At 43.1% G+C, this 21400-nt stretch overlaps 1 protein-coding gene across 1 annotated transcript; it reads right to left on the bottom strand.

The window, feature by feature from the left end:
* Window positions 1-1869: 1869 nt before the first annotated feature.
* On the bottom strand, window positions 1870-3556 carry LOC131672907 (piggyBac transposable element-derived protein 4-like). The gene is made up of 3 exons (XM_058950446.1): window positions 3204-3556; window positions 2397-3034; window positions 1870-2342 (listed from the first exon to the last, which is right to left on the bottom strand). Exons 1-3 carry the CDS (start codon window positions 3554-3556, stop codon window positions 1870-1872), a joined length of 1464 nt encoding a protein of 487 aa, XP_058806429.1.
* Between the last annotated feature and the right edge of the window lie 17844 nt (window positions 3557-21400).

Raw genomic sequence — 21400 nt, 5'->3', positions numbered from 1 at the left:
TTAACCACGTCTTCATCTTCTTTGCACCTGGGCTCCTGTACTTCATGCTTCTCTATTCCTGCTAAGGCCCTAAAAAATTCACCGTTATCAACATCCCCCCTTTCCAATTGTTCATAGCGACGCGACAATTTATCCTAAAACTCTACTGCTCTCTCATCAGGTACTCCCGAATGCGCGCCTCCGGTTACGTGCGCTTGTCCACTCCTACTATTTTCGCTATTCGCGTTACGTGGCTCGGCTGCGAGTATCAACGCAGCTTTGCCCGGCCCGACCTTTTTTCCATTGTTTCCTTCTCCAGATCTGGCCAACATCGTGCAAGCCACCCTTTTCCCGTGCAATTCAAGAGCCAACAATGCTCGCCAACGTAAACTCAGACACATATTGCAATTTTATTAGATTTTTCTTAATATCCGAATCACCAAGATATCGATGTGGCAGAGGCGAAGGGAATGGCACGCGAAACAGAGAGAGAAAAGCAAACAGGGCGAGCAATCTCAACTATTGCCTGACCCATCACAAATGGAAACCTTTATTTTTTATCCCGGATTCGGATAGAGTGGGAAAATTTACGTTCAAATCGTGTAATATATGTGGGGTGCATATGACCCGCACCCCACCCCCACAGTCATTTCAAGATCAATCTCACTTTTTAAATGGGACCCCTCATTTTTCGTCGCAGGTTAGAATCCTACGTGAAATTGTACGTTCTGATGATGAGATGTATATAGGGTCTTACAAACCCCCTACCCCACCTTCAAAGTCATTTCAAGGTTAACCTTATTTTTAATGGTAACCCTTATTTTCCGTCGCCGGTTTGAATGCATGACTTTGGGGGGGGGGGGGGGAGTCATTCAAACCCCATAAATATCCCGTCATCTGAACGTACAATTTCACGTAGAATTTAAACCTGCGACGAAAAATGAGGGGTCCCATTTAAAAAGTAAGACCTCGAAATTACTTTAGGTTATGAACGTAAAATTTCCCGCTCTATCCGAATTCGGGATAAAAAATTGGGATTTTCATTTATAAAAACAAAGTTGACCTTCAAATAACCTTGAAAATCATTGTCAAGTTGAACACTGATCTGACAAGTAGAGAAGTAGACTCCACTGGCCTAAACAACTTTTGTATGAACAATTTTTTCGTACAACGTGAACTTTTCAAGATATTCAGGTCCGTCATTTAAAATGGGTCACCTTGTATAATAATATTTATTATTATACTATTTATTAACCCTTTGTTGCACATATTTTTCTGTTCAGTGGTTTTACTTGAAAATTCCTACTCGGGGGTTTTTGGGGTCGCTGATCACGAATCTGAAGTCATAATTTCGAAATTTTTAATTCAAGATGGCGAATTCAAAATGGCGTTACCAAAATTTCCAAAAAATAGATGTATCTACTTAAAAATCGTTACTAAGGGATTTTCGGGGTCGCTGATCACGAATATGAAGTCGGAATGCAGAAATTATTGATTCAAAATGACGGATTCAAGATGGCGGCTCGGGAATTTTTGATAAATTAGATGTACAAGCATAAAAATCACTACCCAAGGATTTTTGCGGTTGCTGATTACGAATCTGTTAATTTTTTTTATAGTTCATCATTGTAGATCTAATATGACGAATACTACGACATAAACAGTGGTTAAAATATTGGGGACTTTCGAAAATTTACTCTTTTTTTGCGTAACCCAGAGCTAACGACGAGGACGTAAAAGAGTACTAGCTCCATTTTTTTTTGTTTTTTTTTTGTTTTTTGTTTTTTTTTTTTGTTTTTATTCAGTTTTTAGAATTATTCAAACTATTTTTTATGTATTTTCTTTTGATTTTGCCCATGAAGTTATGAAAAACTAAGCATTATTCTTTACCTAAGTGTGGTGATTTTGGAAACAATTTCTATCTTGCAAAAGACACAATGGTACATCGCAAGTCATACATTTCCACTTTATTCTCCTTTGATCCTTTCTTATACTGCAATAAACACATCGTTTTGCGCTTTGAATAGAAACAGGCATATGAGCTGCTTGATTGCGTCTTTTCTCTAAAGAAACTTGTGGTTTCTGGTAACGAAAATCTTCCGAATGGTCATATTTGCGCTTTCGACCTTTGGCAGTTGGAATTTTGTGTCCTACCATTTGTTCTACTAAATTTAATCGAAATTTTTTCAAATTTAACGTTGGTTTTATATGTTTTTCTCTGTACAAAATATATGCATTACTTATTGTTAGATCGAGAAAATGCCAAAATATTCTAAACCACCACTTTTTAGATTTACGATCAATTTTATAAACTGAAATAAGTCGATCAGCATAATCTAAATAACCCATGTCCTTATTATAATCTGAAGAAACAACAGGACAATTGACACATTTTAGAGTGCCATCTTTTTATCTACGATTTATGGTAGTAACTTCAGATGCATCGTGAAAGTTGAATAGAAAATAAACTGGTTTCTTATCCATCCACTTGATCCAGGTAGGACCTGTCTTTGCAGTCATAAATTCATATTCTCCTATGTCCATTTTTTTTTTGGATTTTTTATCATTGATATTCGTTGGTAGACCAGAACGATTCTGCCGAACCGTGCCACATGCGTTTATTTTATCTTCTTTCAGTGATGAAAGATGTTCCACCCCAGTAAAAAAATTATCGAAATATACGTGATGATTGCCATCAACAAGTTCTCGTGTAAGGTCTTTCACAACTCTTGTTCCCAATTGTTTTTCAGTGTTGTCTGCTTTTCCAGTATAGATTTGAAACTGGCATACGTAACCAGACTCATCTGCGCGAGTCCAGCACTTATATCCGCGTTTTATAGGTTTAGCTGACATGTATTGTTTCATAATACTTCTTCCCTTGAATTTTATCAAGGACACATCTACAGATTGGTGCTTACCAAGATTGAAACTTTCTTTGAAGGTTCGAGAAAGCTCGTCTAAAAGTGGTCTTACCTTATACAGTTTATCGTAATTTGGATCACCTTTTTCTGGTTCTTTAGAGTTGTCGTTGACATGCATATGAGACAGAAAAAAACTAAAACGATTAACAGTCATGAGAGATGATATGTAAGAATCACGTAGCTGAGGGTTGGGTTTTCACTCCAATAATCACGGTAAGATGGCAATTTTTTTATACCCATCAGAATGTTAATGCCTAAAACTATTTTTAATTCTTCTTGCTTACTCTTTTTTGAGAAATGTACAGATTAGTTTGATGTACAATATGATCCAATAGATCAGAAGAAAATAAACAAGAGAATATGTCTAAAGGTGATTTCGCTGTATCTGGAATGTTTGGACCAAAGCTTTTAGAAAACATAAAATCCGATCTTGGCCGACTAACAGACTTCCAAATATCAGATTGATTTGAATCATCAATGTCTTCTGCGTCCATTGATTCTTCTTCGTCATCGTTATTATTTACAGTAGAAATATTTTCGTCTAAAAGTGATCTTGAGTTCACAACGTCTTCTTCGTTATCAGAATCTTGAAGCCCATCAACCGAATCAGAATCGCTAGGAATTTCGGTTGTAACAACATTTTTATTTTTCCCCATATTTATAACTTCTTGTAACTTTGAATACGTTCAATGTGCAAAAAGTAACTTTTATAAAAAAAATATAAGCTCATGAAGTCATGTAAAAATATAAAATTAGTATTAGTTTTGACCAATAGCATTTGCAATGAAAAGTCAGAATTTTTGAAAATATTTCAGGATTTTAAAAAAAAGTTATTATGTTTATTTCCAATTCATAATAAAAAAGAATTGTGATAAAAACAAAAAATTACTTCGAAATATATCACCTCATCTACGATTTCAACGATTTAGATGTAAACCTAAACTACATATAATTTTTATCTCGATTTTTATAAAGTGATAATACCGAAAATCAGAAAAATAAAAGCACACACACACACAACAAACAAACATCACAGAATCTAACTCAGCGTATATCCACCGAGAATAATAGATAGAAGAATGTCAAACATGAAGGACATGGACGACACAGAAACAGAAATAGAGGAATGGATAAGTAACCTAGATGACGATCGACTACATCAGACTCTGGTAACTTTGGAATTAAGAAGCGACGGTGAAAAAACAACCAGGGCAAAGAGACTCCAGCGTTGGTTAATGAGCGACTATACATCGGCTGACTTCGAGGAAACGACAGCCCAAGAAATCGCCCAAGACCCGATTCGAAGAAATAAATTGAGATACGCCTACATCTCCAAGGAATGCAAAACACTGGAAGACACAGGAGCAACCGATCGCGAAAACCACCCTCTATATAGGCTACTCACCGATGATGAGATTGCAATCAAGCTCAACCTATCAGTGAACCAATCCCTATCAAAAGGAGCAGAAAGGATCTCAAGAAGCGACGAGCACGAAGAAGACCAAGCTTCGATAGCGTCAGATACAGAGATGCCCACGCTATATAATGAAAAGGGCAACCCCGTTACAATCCCCGCAGAGATCAAGGAAGTAATGCACGAATGGATAAATCGACTGAAAAGAGTCGAAAAGGCTATGGAAAGAGAGCGCCAGTACGTGTTATCGATAGCACAGATGGCACAAACTATATGCGCTACCCAGGCCACGGAAACATCCAGGATGACCAGGGCTCTGCAAAGGATAGGTAATATAGAAAACGAGATTACTCCAGGAAAACCAACCATCGTCACCAAGCAAAGAAACAGAACAGCTACCCAGCAAAACAGTGAACTTTCAAGATACGGTGACACTGCACTATAACACCATGATCCCAGGAAGCACCCCACAGAGACCAACACCAACGGAACAACCACGGTGGAACCCCAGAATATCGGGAGACCCCCTAATACAGCCCTCGGGGGGGAGTGGACAGCAGAATACGGTGAATAATTCTGCTGAAGGTGGCTCTGCGAGACATACAGGCAGCTATGGGCAAAACACGACGATGGGCCTATCAACCACACGGGACGTGGGAAGGATCGTGAGAGGCTGGCGAGTGAAATTCGCTGGAGAAGACGACCAGAGTGTAGACGTCTTTCTGGAAAAGCTGGAAGCCCAAAGATTGGCAGCTGGTCTCTCAGAGGAAGAGATGCTCCTCGGGCTACCCGACGTACTTACCGGGGTAGCCCACACCTGATATCTAAATAACAACAAGGATTGGATAGACTACCAGGACTTTGTTTCGGATGCGAGAGAATGGTTCGGTACTAGCATCCAACAGCAGCAGAGACTCAAAAGAGAAGCTCAATCGAGATACCAGGGCGATAACGAGCCCGCTAAGGTCTACCTCATGAAACTACAGGCCATGGTGAGTAAGCTACATCCACCGATGCCACCGGCAGAGATACTCGAGCTAATGTACTCCAACCTACTTCCCGAGATAAAGATTCACGTGAAGAGAAGAGACGCAATATCCGTTAGGGAGCTATGCCGGTTGGCGACGGAGGCACAGAACGACATTACGTTCGCCCGACAAAAACGGACGTTGTTGGAACCCAAGGCCTCCCTCTTCCCTGAGTGGGCGTATCAACCCACGGGCGGAGAGGCAACAGCAAGCAACCGCCGGCCGAAGGTAGCGGGCATGTCGAGCGAGAAAGAGGATGAAGAGGGAAAGAAAGAACCAACAATACCGGAGATAGCGGGACTGATGGAGCACGCCTTCCCATCCGCAATGATACAGAGATTGGAGGGTCTAATCTCGAAAATAGTAAACCGGAGAAGTCAACGCCCGGTTCCACCTGCTGAGAAACCGAAAACTCCCGAGAAAAACGCAAGCCGAAAGATGAAACCAAAGGGGCCCCGACGAGAGATCGATTTCTCAAAACCACTTACGTGTATAAAGTGTGGCAGGTTGGGCTTCATCGTTAGGCACTGCCCCGACTGTAAGGAGAGCCCACAGTCGGGAAACGGGACGCGGGACGGTTAGAGGGGGTCCCTACCGTTCCAAAAATAGAGAGGATCCCTCACTCCGATAGTAAGTGGGATGCTGAAACCCCGCAGACGGACCAGACGGCTATCCCTGATGAGGCGGTGGCGAAAGTGTCAGGAGTGAGAGGTGAATATTCAACCGAGATCAGCACGCAGGAAACGAGTGAGGAGAGCGAATCCAAGGTGATAAATCGACCATCTGAGGGTATGGAGGTATCGAACTCCACAGACAAGGACTTCGACATCGCGAGAGCAGACCTAAAGGAGAACCCGGAGGAGGGGAAGGATGGCCAAGAGTCTTTGGGTGCTACGGAGGAAGGAATTTGCAAGGAGCAAGCCAACCAGTGCGCGCCCAGGGAGAAAGGACCACCCCCACCGGCTATAGGATCGGCCAAAGGCAACAGTCGAGATCGACCTAGGAGCAGAAAATACGAACCCGAAGATGAGACGAGATGGTATTTGCCCATCAAAATAGGGGGATTCCGGATCAGAGCATTATTCGATTCAGGAGCATCTTGCACTACGATGGGCAATTTAGGAGTGGAAATCGCTTCGCACTTGGGTTTGAGACTAGAGGTGAAAGATGCGGGTTCCTGTCGTTTGCCGGATGGTACGAAGGTATCCGTAACAGGTCACGTTCTCATGCTCATGACGGTAGGTGGAGTGACAAAGGTAATCCGGGTGGCAATCATCCCAAGGTTAGCGGACGAGTGTTACACTGGAGTCAACTTTATCAAAGCGTTCAAAGCCGTGATAGACTCGGAAGATAACGAACTTTTCCTCAAAGACAAGAAAGTCAGGATACGCATGGAGATGGCGAGCATCGAAGGACTGGCTCAACTAGCATCGGTGGGCATCGCGGAAGTAACGGATGCCCAACGAGAAGAGATTAGCCAGATGGTCTCTAAGATCTTGCCAAAACCAGGGAAATTCCTAGGTTGTGTTGTCGGGGTAGAGCACGAGATCAACGTCGGAAGCGCTCGACCGATTAAGCAGAGGTATTATCCGGTTTCGCCGAAGGTCGAACAGGAAATGCACCGGCTGGTCAACGAGATGCTGAAGGCGGGGGTCATCGAGCCATCCAAGAGTGGATGGTCAAGCCCCGTGGTGATGGTCAAAAAGGGGGACGGAACCTGGAGGTTCTGCGTAGATTTAAGGGAGGTGAACGCGGTCACGGAACCAGACGCGTACCCCATTCTCTTCATGCAAGATATTTTACGCAGACTAAGGGATGCCAAATTCATATCGACCCTCGACCTCAATTCGGCCTACCACCAAATTAACCTGAAAAAGGAATCCTGTCCAGTGACGGCATTCACAGTACCAGGTATGGGTCACTTCCAGTTTGTGAGGATGCCCTTCGGCCTCTCATATGCCGGTGCGACCTTTCAGCGGGCCATAGACTCAGTAATCGGCCCTAACATGGACCCTTTCGCCATCGCGTATCTCGATGACATAATTATTGTCTCATCGACATTCGAAGAGCACAAGGAGCACTTGCGAAAGGTATTAGAGGCGCTCAAGGAAGCCGGCATGTCCGTAAGCTTGGACAAAAGTGCCTTCTGCAAATCGGAGGTACGATACTTGGGCGTGCTAGTGAATCGAGACGGAATACGACCCGATCCCGAAAAGGTACGCCCAATCCTAGAGTTTCCTGTCCCCAAGAACGTGAGGAAACTCCGTAGCTTCATGGGTATGGCCTCATGGTATAGGAAATTCGTAGACGATTTCGCCACAATCGCAGAACCCCTCAACAGGCTCCTGAGAAAGAAGTGTCCATTTGAGTGGGGTCCCGAGCAACAAGTGTCATTTGATCTGGTTAAAAGATTAATGACGACGGCGCCGATCCTCCAACCGCCCGACCCGAAGGGAGACTTCGTACTGCACACCGATGCGAGCGATACAGGCTTGGGGGTGGTTCTGACGCAGATAGTGGACGGAAATGAAAGAGTCATCGAATTTGCCAGTCGCACGTTGAGCCAGCCAGAGAGGAATTTCTCGGTCTCTGAACGCGAATGTCTCGGAGTCGTATGGGCCATCGAGAAGTTTCGGCCATACATAGAAGGTTATCACTTCAAAGTGATAACCGACCATAGTTGTCTCAAGTGGCTGAGGAGCATGAAGAATCCGACAAGCCGCTTGGCTCGGTGAGCGCTTAAGCTACAGGGATACACCTTTGAGGTAGAACATCGTAAAGGCGCCCTGCATCACGTGCCCGACTGCCTCTCGAGAGCTTATGAAGAAGATGGCGAGGAAGATTCGACCCTGGGCGCCATGACCTGGAGTGAGTGTACCCAGGATAAGTGGTTCTTGGAAACGTTGCAGGCAGTGACGGATGAGCCGGAGAAGAACCCGACATGGAAAATCATGGGGGGGAAACTTATATGCGTACCGCCCAGACACGTAGTTCGGAGAGCTGGGCGATGAGGAAGAAGCATGGAAACTAGCGGTGCCCAGGGAACAAAGGAAATCGATCATGACTGAGTGCCACGATGCCCCGACGGCCGATCACCTTGGGCGGGAAAAGACTCTCGCCCGAATACGCCGCTTCTACTACTGGCCAACTCTCGTAGACGACGCTGCCCAGTACGTGAAGAGCTGTACAATATGCCAACAGTGTAAGGTGGAGCAGCGCCCACCCTATGGCACGATGGGGCGCTGCCAAATAGAAAAACCATGGCGGGTCGTAGCCGCGGACATAGCAGGGCCCCTTCCTCGAAGCCCGAGAGGGCACGAATATATCTTGGTATTCGTGGACCTATTCACTCGATGGGTAGAGTGTATCCCTCTTCGAAGGGCCACAGCTAAGAATATCATACGAGAATTCCACGATCAAATAGTCACAAGGTATAGTACGCCAAAGATCTTCCTATCGAACAACGGCACCGAGTTTAAAAATAAATTGGTGGGAGAATACCTCAATAGAAATGGCATCTCGCGGGGCCTGACGCCAATTTATTGTCCACGGGCGAATCCGACGGAGAGATATAACCGTACCCTCAAGACCATGATCAGATCGTACCTCGAGGAGCAGCACAAGAATTGGGATGAGAAGCTTCGTGATCTCTGCTTCGCTCTTATCACCGCCGTCCATAGCTCGACCAAGCTTAGCCCCGCCATGTTGAATTATCGGAGACAACCAGTACCGCCTGCGACGATCCGGCGCGAACGGGAAACGATAAGGGCCGAGAATGAAGAGAACCAATCGCGGGAAGATTGGGCAGATCACATGAGTCATCTACCCGAGCTATTCGAGACGGCCACGGAGAGGGGACGACATGAACAGGAGCGCCAAGCGAAAATGTTCGATCGGAAGCGACGCCAAGTCCCGTTCAAAGTTGACGACTGGGTATGGTACCGTAACCGCGTCCTTTCGTCCGCGGCAAAGGGAATCTCGGCTAATTTAGCGCCGTTTTATAAAGGCCCATGTCATCATCGAAAAACTGGGAGCGAATACCTTCCGAATAGCCAATCACCAGGAGACTATGGAAGGCACGGTACATGCCGAGAATCTTAAATCATTCTACGAATCGTACAAGGAAGAAGAAGACGGGAACACTCAACCGCCGGGGGACATCGAGGCGAAGCGCGACCCGCCAGTGACATGCGACGAATCGAACGACGGAAATCGCGAAGGGGATAGCCCCGAACATACTCCGGATTCAGTCGACGCACCCCCACGATCGGAAGCCGAGGATTCCGAGGTGGGAAACGCACCCAGACGGCGACGACGTGGGCGGCCTCCTAGAGGACCACAGAGTCAGGGCGTCCCAATCTCTGAAAAGAGGGGCAGGGGTCGCCCAAGAAAAACCGTACCGATGGTGCGTCGGGTAGTCGAGCGCGCGGCGTCGAGCGAAAAGCGGGGAGACGAGCCTCCCATACGAAAACGCGGACGACGTCGGAAATCGTAACATGAACTCGTTAATTGTGATACCCACCCAGGGGTACGATCAATCCATGTTATGTAACCATTCGCCATTTTCGAACATATCGTATCATATATCATACTCATGTCAAATATCATTCATCTACCTCAACCCGATGTCCTCCTCCTCCCCAACCCTAGGATGGAGACTATCATCAGGAGAAATGCGGACTGGATGGAGGAAAAACTCCGGTACCTCCACCTATCGGACTCGGCGCAGACAAGGGTCACAGAGATCCTGGGCCGGATGAAGAGAAGGCTGGTCAGGGCCGGAGACCTCGAGGACCCGAACCGCGTGGAGGAAACGATGGTGGGCGTAGCCGACGCGGCCCTCAATGAACTGGGCGAGGTCAACATTGGGCGCGTTGCGAGGGAACTCATCGTATACACACAAGTACGATTCCTCGCCCAACTCGGACGCGCCCACAGCCAAGGGGAGTCGATGCTCGCTCCAGGGGGTCGGCCGAACGATCGCCCAATCCGAATCATCGAGGTGAGGCAGTCCACCCCGGGAATCCCAGTGGTCACCCACAGACCGGGATTAGCCCCGCCACCTCCATCAGACGGCTTGAAGGAACTGTGGGAGAAGTTCCTGCCGATGCCTACCAGTAAGGGAAGACCAACTCCAGGACGCCCAAATCCACCAGCGGGGGCGAGACGAATGGGGACGGCAGAGGCAGCAACCAACACCGAGGCTGCCCCCTCCTCCGAGGCACCTGGCTACGCAGAGGCTCCTCCCCCCTCCATGGGCTCCTCGGTCGATCGGGAGCCCACCAACGGTCCCAGCGCGGCGACCGCAACACGGGGCCGACAATCAACAAACACGCGATCAGAGGACAATACTACCACGCAATCGGAGAGGCCGTGGCATCAACGGGACTATCCCAGGCGAGACCGCCCATATAATCGAGACGACTGGCCTACCTCCCCATTAGCCTGGCCAATGGAATCCTCTCTGGAGGAAAAGTGGAGGATCCTCCACAATGCCCTCCAAGAAGTGGACAACGCGTGGAACTTCGTGCGACTCCTCACCCACAACACCACCGTGAGGTTCGCCGAGTTCCAGGATTATGCCGGCGCTGCTTAGATGGCCGGGGGATGGGTGGAGAAGGTCGCCACCTGGCGAACCTACACCGCGGCCATTAGGAAGGTCCGAGCCGACCGAACCCACGAACAAGAGGGTCGGGTTCGCGGAGGCTACAGAGGGGCCTCGGACGAGACCCACTACCATCATTCCGGGCCAACCTCCAGCGCCAACATCAGCGTAGAGGCATCCTCCTCCAGAGGAGGGACGGTAAACATCACCATCGCCCCCGACAGAGAAAGGAGCCAGAGTGGGCAGCGCGGACGAGCGCTGCCCGAAGACTTCCATAGGAAGAGGAATCGGCGCAACCGTGATCCAGATCGAAGCCGAACCCAAACCAATGCGACCCTAACAACAAAAGGGAAGGGCTCTCCTTCTCACAAGCGCAGGGATGCGCTCGGTGCGGACATCCGGGAGTGACCCGGTCTAGCAGGTGCCCAAATATCCTGAATCACCCGCCGATGGGAAAACCAAACCGACCCCCTTGATTCCTTTTCCTAAATAAAAAGGCCTCGTTTTACAAAAAAATCGTATATTCATTTCACCTCATGATAACCCCTGGTTATCCATCGCTCATCATCGCGCCATCAAGAGGTCCGTCCAAACTTTCAGTAAGGCTGTAACGAGTAGGCTCGTTAAGGGGTAGATGAGCGAGATTTGAAATAGCGCGCCATGCGCAAAAGACTCGCGCAGCGAGAGAGAGAGAGAGACAGCTACGACACGCGGATTAGAGGAGAACACGTGAAACCGGCGAGTAGATAGCACGCGTCTGAAGCCTCATTATCCTTTTTTTTGGTTTTTGGTGTGTGAAACAATCGAGTGAGGTGGAACAGTTATCGAAAAGAGGAAGCGCTGTGATTGACGTTGGCGTTCTGCGGCGACTAACGTGTCAGGGCGACCGAAGACACCACCCGAGCGAGGGGACCCGGCTCGTCGCCCACAATAAACGGGAAACGAATCATAGTCCTTCCGGCCTCGACGATCCTGGGCGACGACCTTCGGACAATCAGGCTCAAATTATAAGGTGAAGCTGTCTGCAGCAGCGTTCGTCCGCGTAAGTCCATCTAGATGTAATAATATTTGCGTGTGGAAGACTGCGCAGGATACGCGCCACCCGAAATTGTATCGTTCGTCTCTCTCTCACGCGTACGTTTAAGTAGGCCGTGCGTCGCGAATCTCTCGGTCAACGTGGGACGTACGCTATTATGGAAACAAACAACGAATAAAATCCGCTGTGATTGCATTGACAAAGCCGGTGAATTCACTTGATAATACCAGATTTTCTCTACGCTCCCTTCTCCTTCGCAACGTTTTCTGAGAACCTACAACCATCGCTCTTCTTTGTTGTTTCGTGCTTTTGAGCTCGTTTTCAGGCTGCGTGTCCAGCACAGAGCTAACCGAAAGAGGAAATAGCGGTGACAGAAATTTTGTTAACGGATGGCGATTCATCCACGAAGAAATCAACAACCGTTACAATGTAAATACGTTAACAATTGATTAAATAGCGAAAATGTGAAGTCAAGTTGGCGGTAACCCATGTTACCACAGTGCAACAAAGGATTAATAAGGAGGAGCTGTGAATGGTCGCCACTAGGTCAAGGAACCACTCTAGGGGGTTGGCGGTAGGCACCACCCACTCCCTAACTACCCACAATGCGTGCGCAGTGCGCGGACGCGCTTGCGCAAACCCCTATGTATGTTCCAAGCTACTTAGACCTCCCACGAAGTAGCTTAAAACATACATTTCTTATCTAATAAGAAACTTTGGTAACACTGTTATTTATTATTAAGATATTATAAGATTTTAAAAAGTTATTATAAAGATTATTATAAGATTTTGAAAAGTTTCTGCAGTACATTTGGAAAGCGACAATACCACGGAAACCATGCAGAATGGACAATTGATAGACTTACAATTAGTGATTGGCGCAAGAGATTACTAAAATCAGAAGGAATGCCACCTTATGACTACAATGATTTATAACGTTTTGTTTGTTAGAAAGGGAAAATAAATATAAAGTTACTGCAAATATTTTTTCGTGTGCAGTATTTAAAACTTTATAAGCGTACATTGTACAGCATACAAGGTCTGTCCAGAAAGAATCGGGCTTATTGTTTATATCTTCGCGCCATAGTGTTCGAGCGACCTCTAACGGACAGAAACGTCAACAGTAAAGCCTCACTAATCTATTGGTTACTTACTGACACCTGACGGAGTTCATGCGCAGTTTATCTTTGTTTACAGTGCCTTTTTCGCGTTTGTCGGATTTTGATATTGTCAAAAATGACTGAAAAACAAGATCAACAAATTTGCATCAAATTTTGCTTTCAACTGGGAAAAACGAGTTCGGAAACTATTGAAATAATGCAAAAGGCCTTCGGAAGCGAGTGTATGAGTAAAACACGAATAAAAGAGTGGTATAAACGGTTCAAGGATGGTCGAACTTCTGTCGATAGTGATTCTCGTTCCGGCCGACCTTCGACGACAAAAACCGTAGATAATATTGAGCGGGTGCGACTTGCAATCGAACAAGATCGTCGTATGACTGTGCGAGAACTAGAAGAAAACCTTGGGATACCAAAAACTATCATTTCAGAAATTTTAACCGAAAATTTAGGAATGAAACGCGTGTGTGCGCAATTCATCCCAAAATTGCGCACAGCAGAGTAGAAGAACATTCGCTTAGAAATCACTCTGGATAATCTGGAAATGGTTAATAATGATGATAATGTGCTTAGAAAAGTTATTACAGGTGATGAATCATGGGTTTATGGTTATGATCCTGAAACAAAACAACAATCTTCACAGTGGAAGCATTCTGAATCGCCAAGACCAAAAAAAGCACGTCAAAGTCGGAGCAATGTTAAGTCAATGTTGATTGTTTTTTTCGATTGTGAAGGTGTTGTACATCACGAATATGCACCAACAGGTCAGATAATCAATAAAGAATACTTTTGGGAAAATTGTGACTGGCTTCTCCATCACGATAATGCGTCAACGCATTCATCCAATCTTGTGCAACAGTTTTTGAGCAAACACAATATCGCATTGCTTCGGCAACCTCCATACAGTCCCCGACATAGCCCCTTATGACTTTTGGTTGTTTCCAAAACTAAAAAAACCACTCAAAGGATACCGATTCGATGACAAAACAACGGTTGAAAACAATGCGACGAGTGTACTTAAGGCTATCCCTAAAAGTGAGTTCCAGGACTGTTTTGAAAAGTGGAAACATTGATGGAACCGTGTTATTCAATCAAGTGGGGATTACTTTGAAGGATGCCACCCACCAGATGATAAAGAATAACGCTAGCACGAAAATATAAAGGTAAGCCTGATACTTTCCGGACAGACCTCGTATACGACTTCCCCTGCTTGATGAGATGTGTAGCTAGGGTTCCCTATGATATTATAGATAATTTCACCTGAAGGAGAGAATTCGGAGATGAAAAAATAAGAACATACTTTTTTCACTACTCCGTACCTTCGTTCAGAAATAATAGTTGGAATAAGAATTTTGAATTTCTATCCCGAAATTTTTTCTTACAATGTAACGGTGTAGGTTGGTCATGGCCTACACCGTGTGCCCCTTCTCTCTCTCCGACATCGCAAGTGCTCATGGCGGGCATCTGACGCACGTATGTTTCGTGCTTGATGCCAGTCTTTTGTTTCAGCACCGGTTTCTCTCTTCATCAAGAAAGGAAGAGAGAGCAGCAGCAGTATTGCAACAACATGCGCTCTCGTCAGTCACCAAAAGTGAGAGAGAGAGAGAGAGAAAGAGAGAGAGGGAGAGCAGCTATAGTGCGGCTAGGCGCGCGACACTGACCACGCTTGGCGGTATCGCGTGCCGCCGATTAGGCAAGGTAGTGGGGAGGGCGTGACAACCAGTCTTTCACGCACTATTGCGTCGTTTCTCGCGAGCATTAAGGAAGTGACCCCGCAAGCGAGAGCATACCAGCCTAACGCACCGTCACAGTATTCTCGAAAGCAGCCTTTGTCCACCAGTCACGCCATATCAGAGGAAGTCACCAGCCGGCAGAAAGAAGACCGACGTGCCAGCCCAGAGGACTTCGCCAATTACACAGGTCATACTCTCTCCTCTCGTTTCTCTTCCTTAATCGGTTTTACCTTTTTTGGCTATTCGCGATTTGTGCGCTGTGCCAGGCTCTCGCGGGCCGGCACAGCTGAACTAGTGGTTAAGTTTTCTTTCTTTATTGTGTATTGAGTCGGTTGTGAGATGACAAGGCGATCACGTGCCGGTCATCTCATTTATTTGGTAAGAAGTTATTGTGTATTAGGTTAAGGTTTGATAGATTGTTCTGTTCGTTATCGCTCAAGGTAGCGATTTTATAATAAATATATTTTGTTGGTAATAGGTTAGAATATTTATTGCGATCGCCTTTCCTCTTCTGCCTTGCTGGGAGCGATACACCGCCTCCCTTACCTCCTCCTTAAAGAATTTGGTTATAGCGGGAAAGGATTATCGGTCAAGGACGGCCAACGCTATTACAACAAACATAAGTTTACCTTTAAGCTAGTTAAAACAATCATAGTTATTTATTTCTAGAAACTGAATTTTCATCAAACTTGAGAGCATAATGTTAAATGTAAAATTGGTTATGATATAGTACATTTCGATACTCCGTGTGGAAAGCATATTTTCCGCATGCACAGCTAATAACGTGCGTTGAAAATCATACTTTTCAGACGTCGTATCGAAAACTACTGTATGACACATGTTCGGAAAAGAGTTCCTCGTTTCGTGTGCTTTTCTACCCTCGCTTCGCTCGGACAAAAACGCGGCACGAGATAAGAATCTACTTTCCTACACTTCTATCGTAATTGAGATTTTCGTATTCGTAGCTTGTCGATTTGCGATTATTTTCTAAATTTTTGTATGACATTGTCAATATGGTTCATTTTATGATTAACCCTTAACGATCCAAAATGGCATAAGCGGTATACTGGATTTGAAGCTTTGTAACTCATGCTATCAGTGACTAAAAAAATTGAGAGAGATATATTTCGAAAGCTCAAAACTTGCCCTTTCCGATGGTGTACATGAAATTGTTCTTTTTTTTTTAAATCGGGTTGTGAAAAGTTTCTTCATATGCCATCGACTTTGAACCATTTTAACCGGTGGAGTAAATGTCTGAACTTTGAGAATCCATTGTTCAAATTTCAATTTTTCACTTTCGTCTCTGCAAATTAATCTTGATTACGTTTATGATTTTTTCCTCAGCAAAATGTGCAAGCCGGCAAAATGAGCAAGGATAAAAAGTTTTTAGAATCACTCAGAGAATATGTTCAAATTTTTTCAAAAAGTTTCGAGCAACTTTTCAATTTTGCAAATGGCCAAATTATTGCAAAATAAAAAATTTGTTCAACACACTTCAAAAAATTTTATATGAATTTTTTTGACTAATTTCAAGCACTTTTTATTCTTGGTAATTTTTCTTCTAACTCTATTGCTTACGGGGAAAAAATTCTTAAAGATCACATTAGTTTCAGATGTAAAAGTCCGACAAAATTACACATAGATTGCGTATTAGTCATAAACAAAGTCTACGTTATCTAACTATCATCAACATGGAGGTCGAGGAATATAGAGAGTCTCTTTTTTTTACAATTTCTGATTTTTATTTTGTGTTTAATTTTTGTTAGTGTTTTTAAAAATATTTTTCATAATTTTTGAGATTTATTTTTGAGTTTAATTTTTCACGATGTGGGACATAATTCTTTTGTCCAATGTACATTCTGATATGGGCGATTAATAACTGCGTGATCTCTCGTATTGCAAGATTCGCATTTAAAAATTAGCATCTCTTGAACGATCTTATTTTATTCTACATATTTCTTAAAAACTTCTATTTTTGGATAATTATATTAATTATATATTTATTTTCACTACAATATTCATACTTCCATACGTCATGATATCTTTCTGACTCTATATTACTCTAGAATAGCTTGATATTTTAGACAAATTTCAAGTTCGCGACCGAGTTCGTGGAAATATCTACAAATTTGTTGCTATTCTTTTTTTGTTTTTTTGCAATCTGTAATTGTTTGTATATTCGGGCAATTTTTCCACTTTAAAAATTGTTAAGTATGTTATGTGACGGTAAACGTCGAATTAGCGCTAATAATATAATATAGCGCTAATAATATAATAATATATATTTATATATTAAATATAATATATAAATATAAAGACCATAGATTTTGAGAAAAAAGTTGATGAAGATTGAAAAAAAAAAAATTCGTTTTTTCCGCCATTTTGTAAAGAAGCGATGGTTCAAGGTAAACAAAAAAATTCCCTGTTAAACTTCAAATCCCATGATCACCTTTGATCACGGTCGCAAGGTAATATCTTCACCGTAACACTTCGAAAAAAAATCCTAAAAATTTTTTTTTTCGAAAATTTAGGTGTGTTTTATGTTTCAATCGAGCATATCTCTTTTCCTGTGAGTTTTATCATGATTCTGGCAACGGATTTTGAAAGAGTATGCAATTTTACATCAGAATATGTGGTTCAAGAATTTTTTCAACGCCAATTACATAGGAAAAAATCACTTTGAAAACGTGCAAGAAATTTTGACATTTTGGACGTTAATGGGTTAAGTCTTTACTTGCATAAGAGGGATTATCTTGTGAACCATCTTGGATTACTAAAAAGCAAAATAAAGAATATGTTGAACGAAAAAGTGATAAATATTAAAAATTACAAAGCAAAGAAATATTTGAAAATATCTTCACAAATCTTAATGAAAATAAATTTAAAAAATTTCTGTGAAATATTTAGAATTACAAATAAATTGTTTTTCATTGATGGTCCTAGGTGAACTGGTAAAATATATTTTTAGAAAACAATTATATATACTTATGAATGAACAAGAAAACATTGATTTTATGACATAGAATGTTTCAAATACCACTAGTCAATAAAAAATATAACGGTTAGGTTGCATCCCCTATAGTCGGATGCATGCACTAGTTCCGCATTTACATGAGAAGTGAAATGAAAGTTATTTCATTGTAAAATATTAATTGCAAAATTCATTTTTGAGGACAGATTCTACTTTCAGAAAACACTTTTTTCGACTAATAAAAGAACACGATACTTATTTTTGGATGATCTACAGCATATCAAAAAAATATTGAAGCCGGTGAGCTCAGGTTAGAGGGGTTTCTTTGTAAGTTTACACTACCTCAGTTATTAACAAGATCATTTTGGGATTAATAAGGGTTTGGGTGATTGCTTCTTCCGGCAATAAATAATCTAGGACGTTCTATTCTTATGAATTCTCGGTTAAATTGTACTACGTACTCTATCCTTCGCTGATACGGTGAACATTTTCTTGCTAGAATTAAGCGTGTAAACTATTTTGTGGATTCTAACGCTAGAATATTTTGTGGCTAAATCCTTATGTAAAATATCATGAATTTTTACAGCATTTCCCTTCTGGTAAAATATTTCAAAATTTCTAACCCCTTTCCATGTGCAAGCAGGATTTTTTCGAAAACCTACCTACTATACACGAACTCAATCTTAACTTATCACTACTTAGGCTAAGTCTATGGTATCCAATGAATGCGTTTCTTATTTTGAGAATGTATTGTAATAAATTGTAGTTAGTAAGAACATTTTGAATCATGGTTGGAAGTTTCTAAAACAGAGCAGAAGTAGTTAGATGGCAATCTCGATGGATAAGTACAAATTAGTTTATGCGGAGTACCTCTATGAGCACTATGAACGTTTGTATGAAATTGTGCTTGCTGCCTTTTTCATTTTTCCTGTCAACTTATTGGTTGTTCATAAACCAACAGCTTTGCAAACAAACTTAAATACTACAATTTTAAAAATATATGATTATATAATTTAAAAATTTCACAATTGTCAACTTTGAATAAAAAATAAATAAATAAGCAACTAAACTTTAGGAGAAGTAAGAAAATTATTTCATAATTTTAAATATATTAATATAGAAAAAATTCTCTAATGATATTACTTCATAAAATATTTATTGATATATAATCATATTCATAACTTAATATTATAAAAATCATACATTAGTTGACCTTTTACGTTTAAGAAAACATAATTAAACCTACTTAAAATTGATTGTTTGCTATGATTTTAGAGTTGAAAATGCAAATTAATATATGATTTTCGTACAAAATAATTATTTAACTAATTACTTGATATTTTGCTTAATATTAATACATCTATTTACGTCATTAGTCAAATACAGTTTGTAATCGGAAAGTTAGTTTATTTACAAAACATTTATATTTCATATATTTGAACTATACAATTTATCACATTGAAAACTGTTATTTCAACGATCTTTCCAACTACAATTATCCAGGATGATTATTCTACATTATTGTTTATTACTATTACTGTTTGCAACGATTACCGAAAATCGTAAGACTCGCGCGGGGTTAACGAGCGGCTAAGCGAGAGGAGCCGCGTTCGGTTCGCGAGAGAGAGAGAGCGCGTAGGGGCAATGACCGGGAGGGGAGGCTCCGACCGGCAGTATGACTGTGTTACTCAGTCTGTCAGCGTCGCGCTAACCTCCAATCTTCCTGAGTTTCCCGTGTTTTGCCAGAGACATTGCGAACTTAAGTGCGTGGGTGGGTGTGCTAACAGTAGCAGCAGCAGTAGCAGGAGCAGCAACTGCAGTAGCAGCAGCAGCAGCAGCAATAGCAGCAACATCAGTAGCAGCAACAGCAACAGCAGCAACAGTATACGAGGCGGCACAGCGAGCATCGAAGCGGCGTATAGCAACTTGTTGTTCGGATACGGTTGGCCACCGTATCCTCATCGTTCTCGCGGTAGGTGCACCTTCCCCTTTTCAATTGTTAATATAATTTGCGTGCGAATCCGCGCAGCGAGCGCGGAGAATTTAATTGTTGCGTGCGAGCAGGTAGTTCGCGGTAATCGCGGTTTTCTCTCTCTCTCTCAATCTGTGTGTCTTGTCATTCACGCGAGCGTGCGTAAGTCTCTCGGCCAGACCCTCGTGTAAATAAGTTGCGTTAATAAAGTGCATTTTAATTGTTACTTTCGAGTCAAATAGTCGTTATTTAGTCTTTCCTTTGTCCGGAGGTCGCGCCAGTGTTTATTTTCAGTGGATTCGAATTCGCCGGTTGCGTAGCACGAATCGTGCGAATTCCGATAGACGCGAGTCGACAACTTAGGTTCCGGCGGCGGCCGCACGAGTGCTACTAGCAAGGGGCGACAGCGCCGCCAAGCGGTGAGTTGGGGGAACCCAACTCGGAACAGTGAAGAGACTCTGCGCAGGCGCACTCTGAGGCAAGGTAGGTTACTGTGCTTTGAGCACATAGATAACAAGGCTTCGTCTAGTTATAATAAGGGCACTTTTTAGAGATTATCGACTAAGCGACAGCCTGTTACATATTATATACTATTAATTTAAAAAAAAAATGTTGTCAAGTTTGAGCAATATAAATTTTTATAGATGGGTTTCGACTCGTGGAAGGGAGTGTCTTGACTGTGAGTGCGAGTTTTGGTGAGAAAGCTCGAGAGAAAAAGTGTTGGAGGAAAGAGATAGAGGTGAAAAGAGCGTGGAGGCGGAAGAGAAGTGGAGTAGAGAGAGAGGGACTCAGAGAAGAGCAGGAAAGAGCAGAGAGAGAGGAATAAAGAAAAAAGAAAAGTTGAGATAAAGAGAGAAAATTAAGAAGCAGGAAAGGCAAGCAGAGAAGAGGAGCGGAAAGAAGTAAAGGCGGAGACAGAAAAAGTAAGACAGAGAATAAAGGTGAGATCACGAGTAGAAGTAGATAGACGAATTAAGACGTACGGGATAGTGATGGAAAGATTTGTGACAACAGAAAAATTAAGAGATAGAGGTGGAAGGATGGATAAGAAAGGCCCAGACGAGGAGAAGAAGAAAACAGTAAAGGTAGTGAGGAGAAGAGAGAGCGGAAAGGGGCTGAGGGAAAATATTAGAGGAGAAATGAGAGAGGCAAAAAGATGCAGGAGTGAAAGTGAGGGGAGCGAGATGGAAGGGGAGGAGGAAAAAGGATTGGACAACACGATAAGAGAAGTGGGAAAAAGTAGTGGTGCAGAAGATATAATGGAAAAGATACGGGCAGATATAAGGGATTTAAGAAAGGTATGGGAGGAAGAAAGGAGAGAATGGACAGAAATGTTTAAAGAAATGATGGAAAAAATGGAAAGAATGGAGACAGAGGGGAGAAGAAGAGAAGAAAAATGGGAGAAAGAAATAGGAAAAGTTATGAGAGAACAAGAGAGAGAGAACGAGAGAAGAAAGAAGGATAGAGACGAAAGAAGAAAGGAAAAAAGCAGAACTTAGTGAAAAAAAACTGCAGGAAAAATGGGGAGAAAGGATGAACCAGTCGGAAGAAGCGTGCTTGAAATTAAAAGAAAGTATAGAAGGAGGAAACAAGAAGCAAAGAGGAATAGAAGTAGGCAATAAG

The sequence above is a fragment of the Phymastichus coffea genome, unplaced genomic scaffold (assembly GCF_024137745.1).
Source record: "Phymastichus coffea isolate CEN01 unplaced genomic scaffold, Cenicafe_Pcof_1.1 PCOF00012, whole genome shotgun sequence".
In the NCBI taxonomy this organism is placed as follows: Eukaryota; Metazoa; Arthropoda; class Insecta; order Hymenoptera; family Eulophidae; genus Phymastichus; species Phymastichus coffea.
Note: the sequence above shows the minus strand (reverse complement) of the source record. Positions and strands in the feature narration are given on the sequence as shown.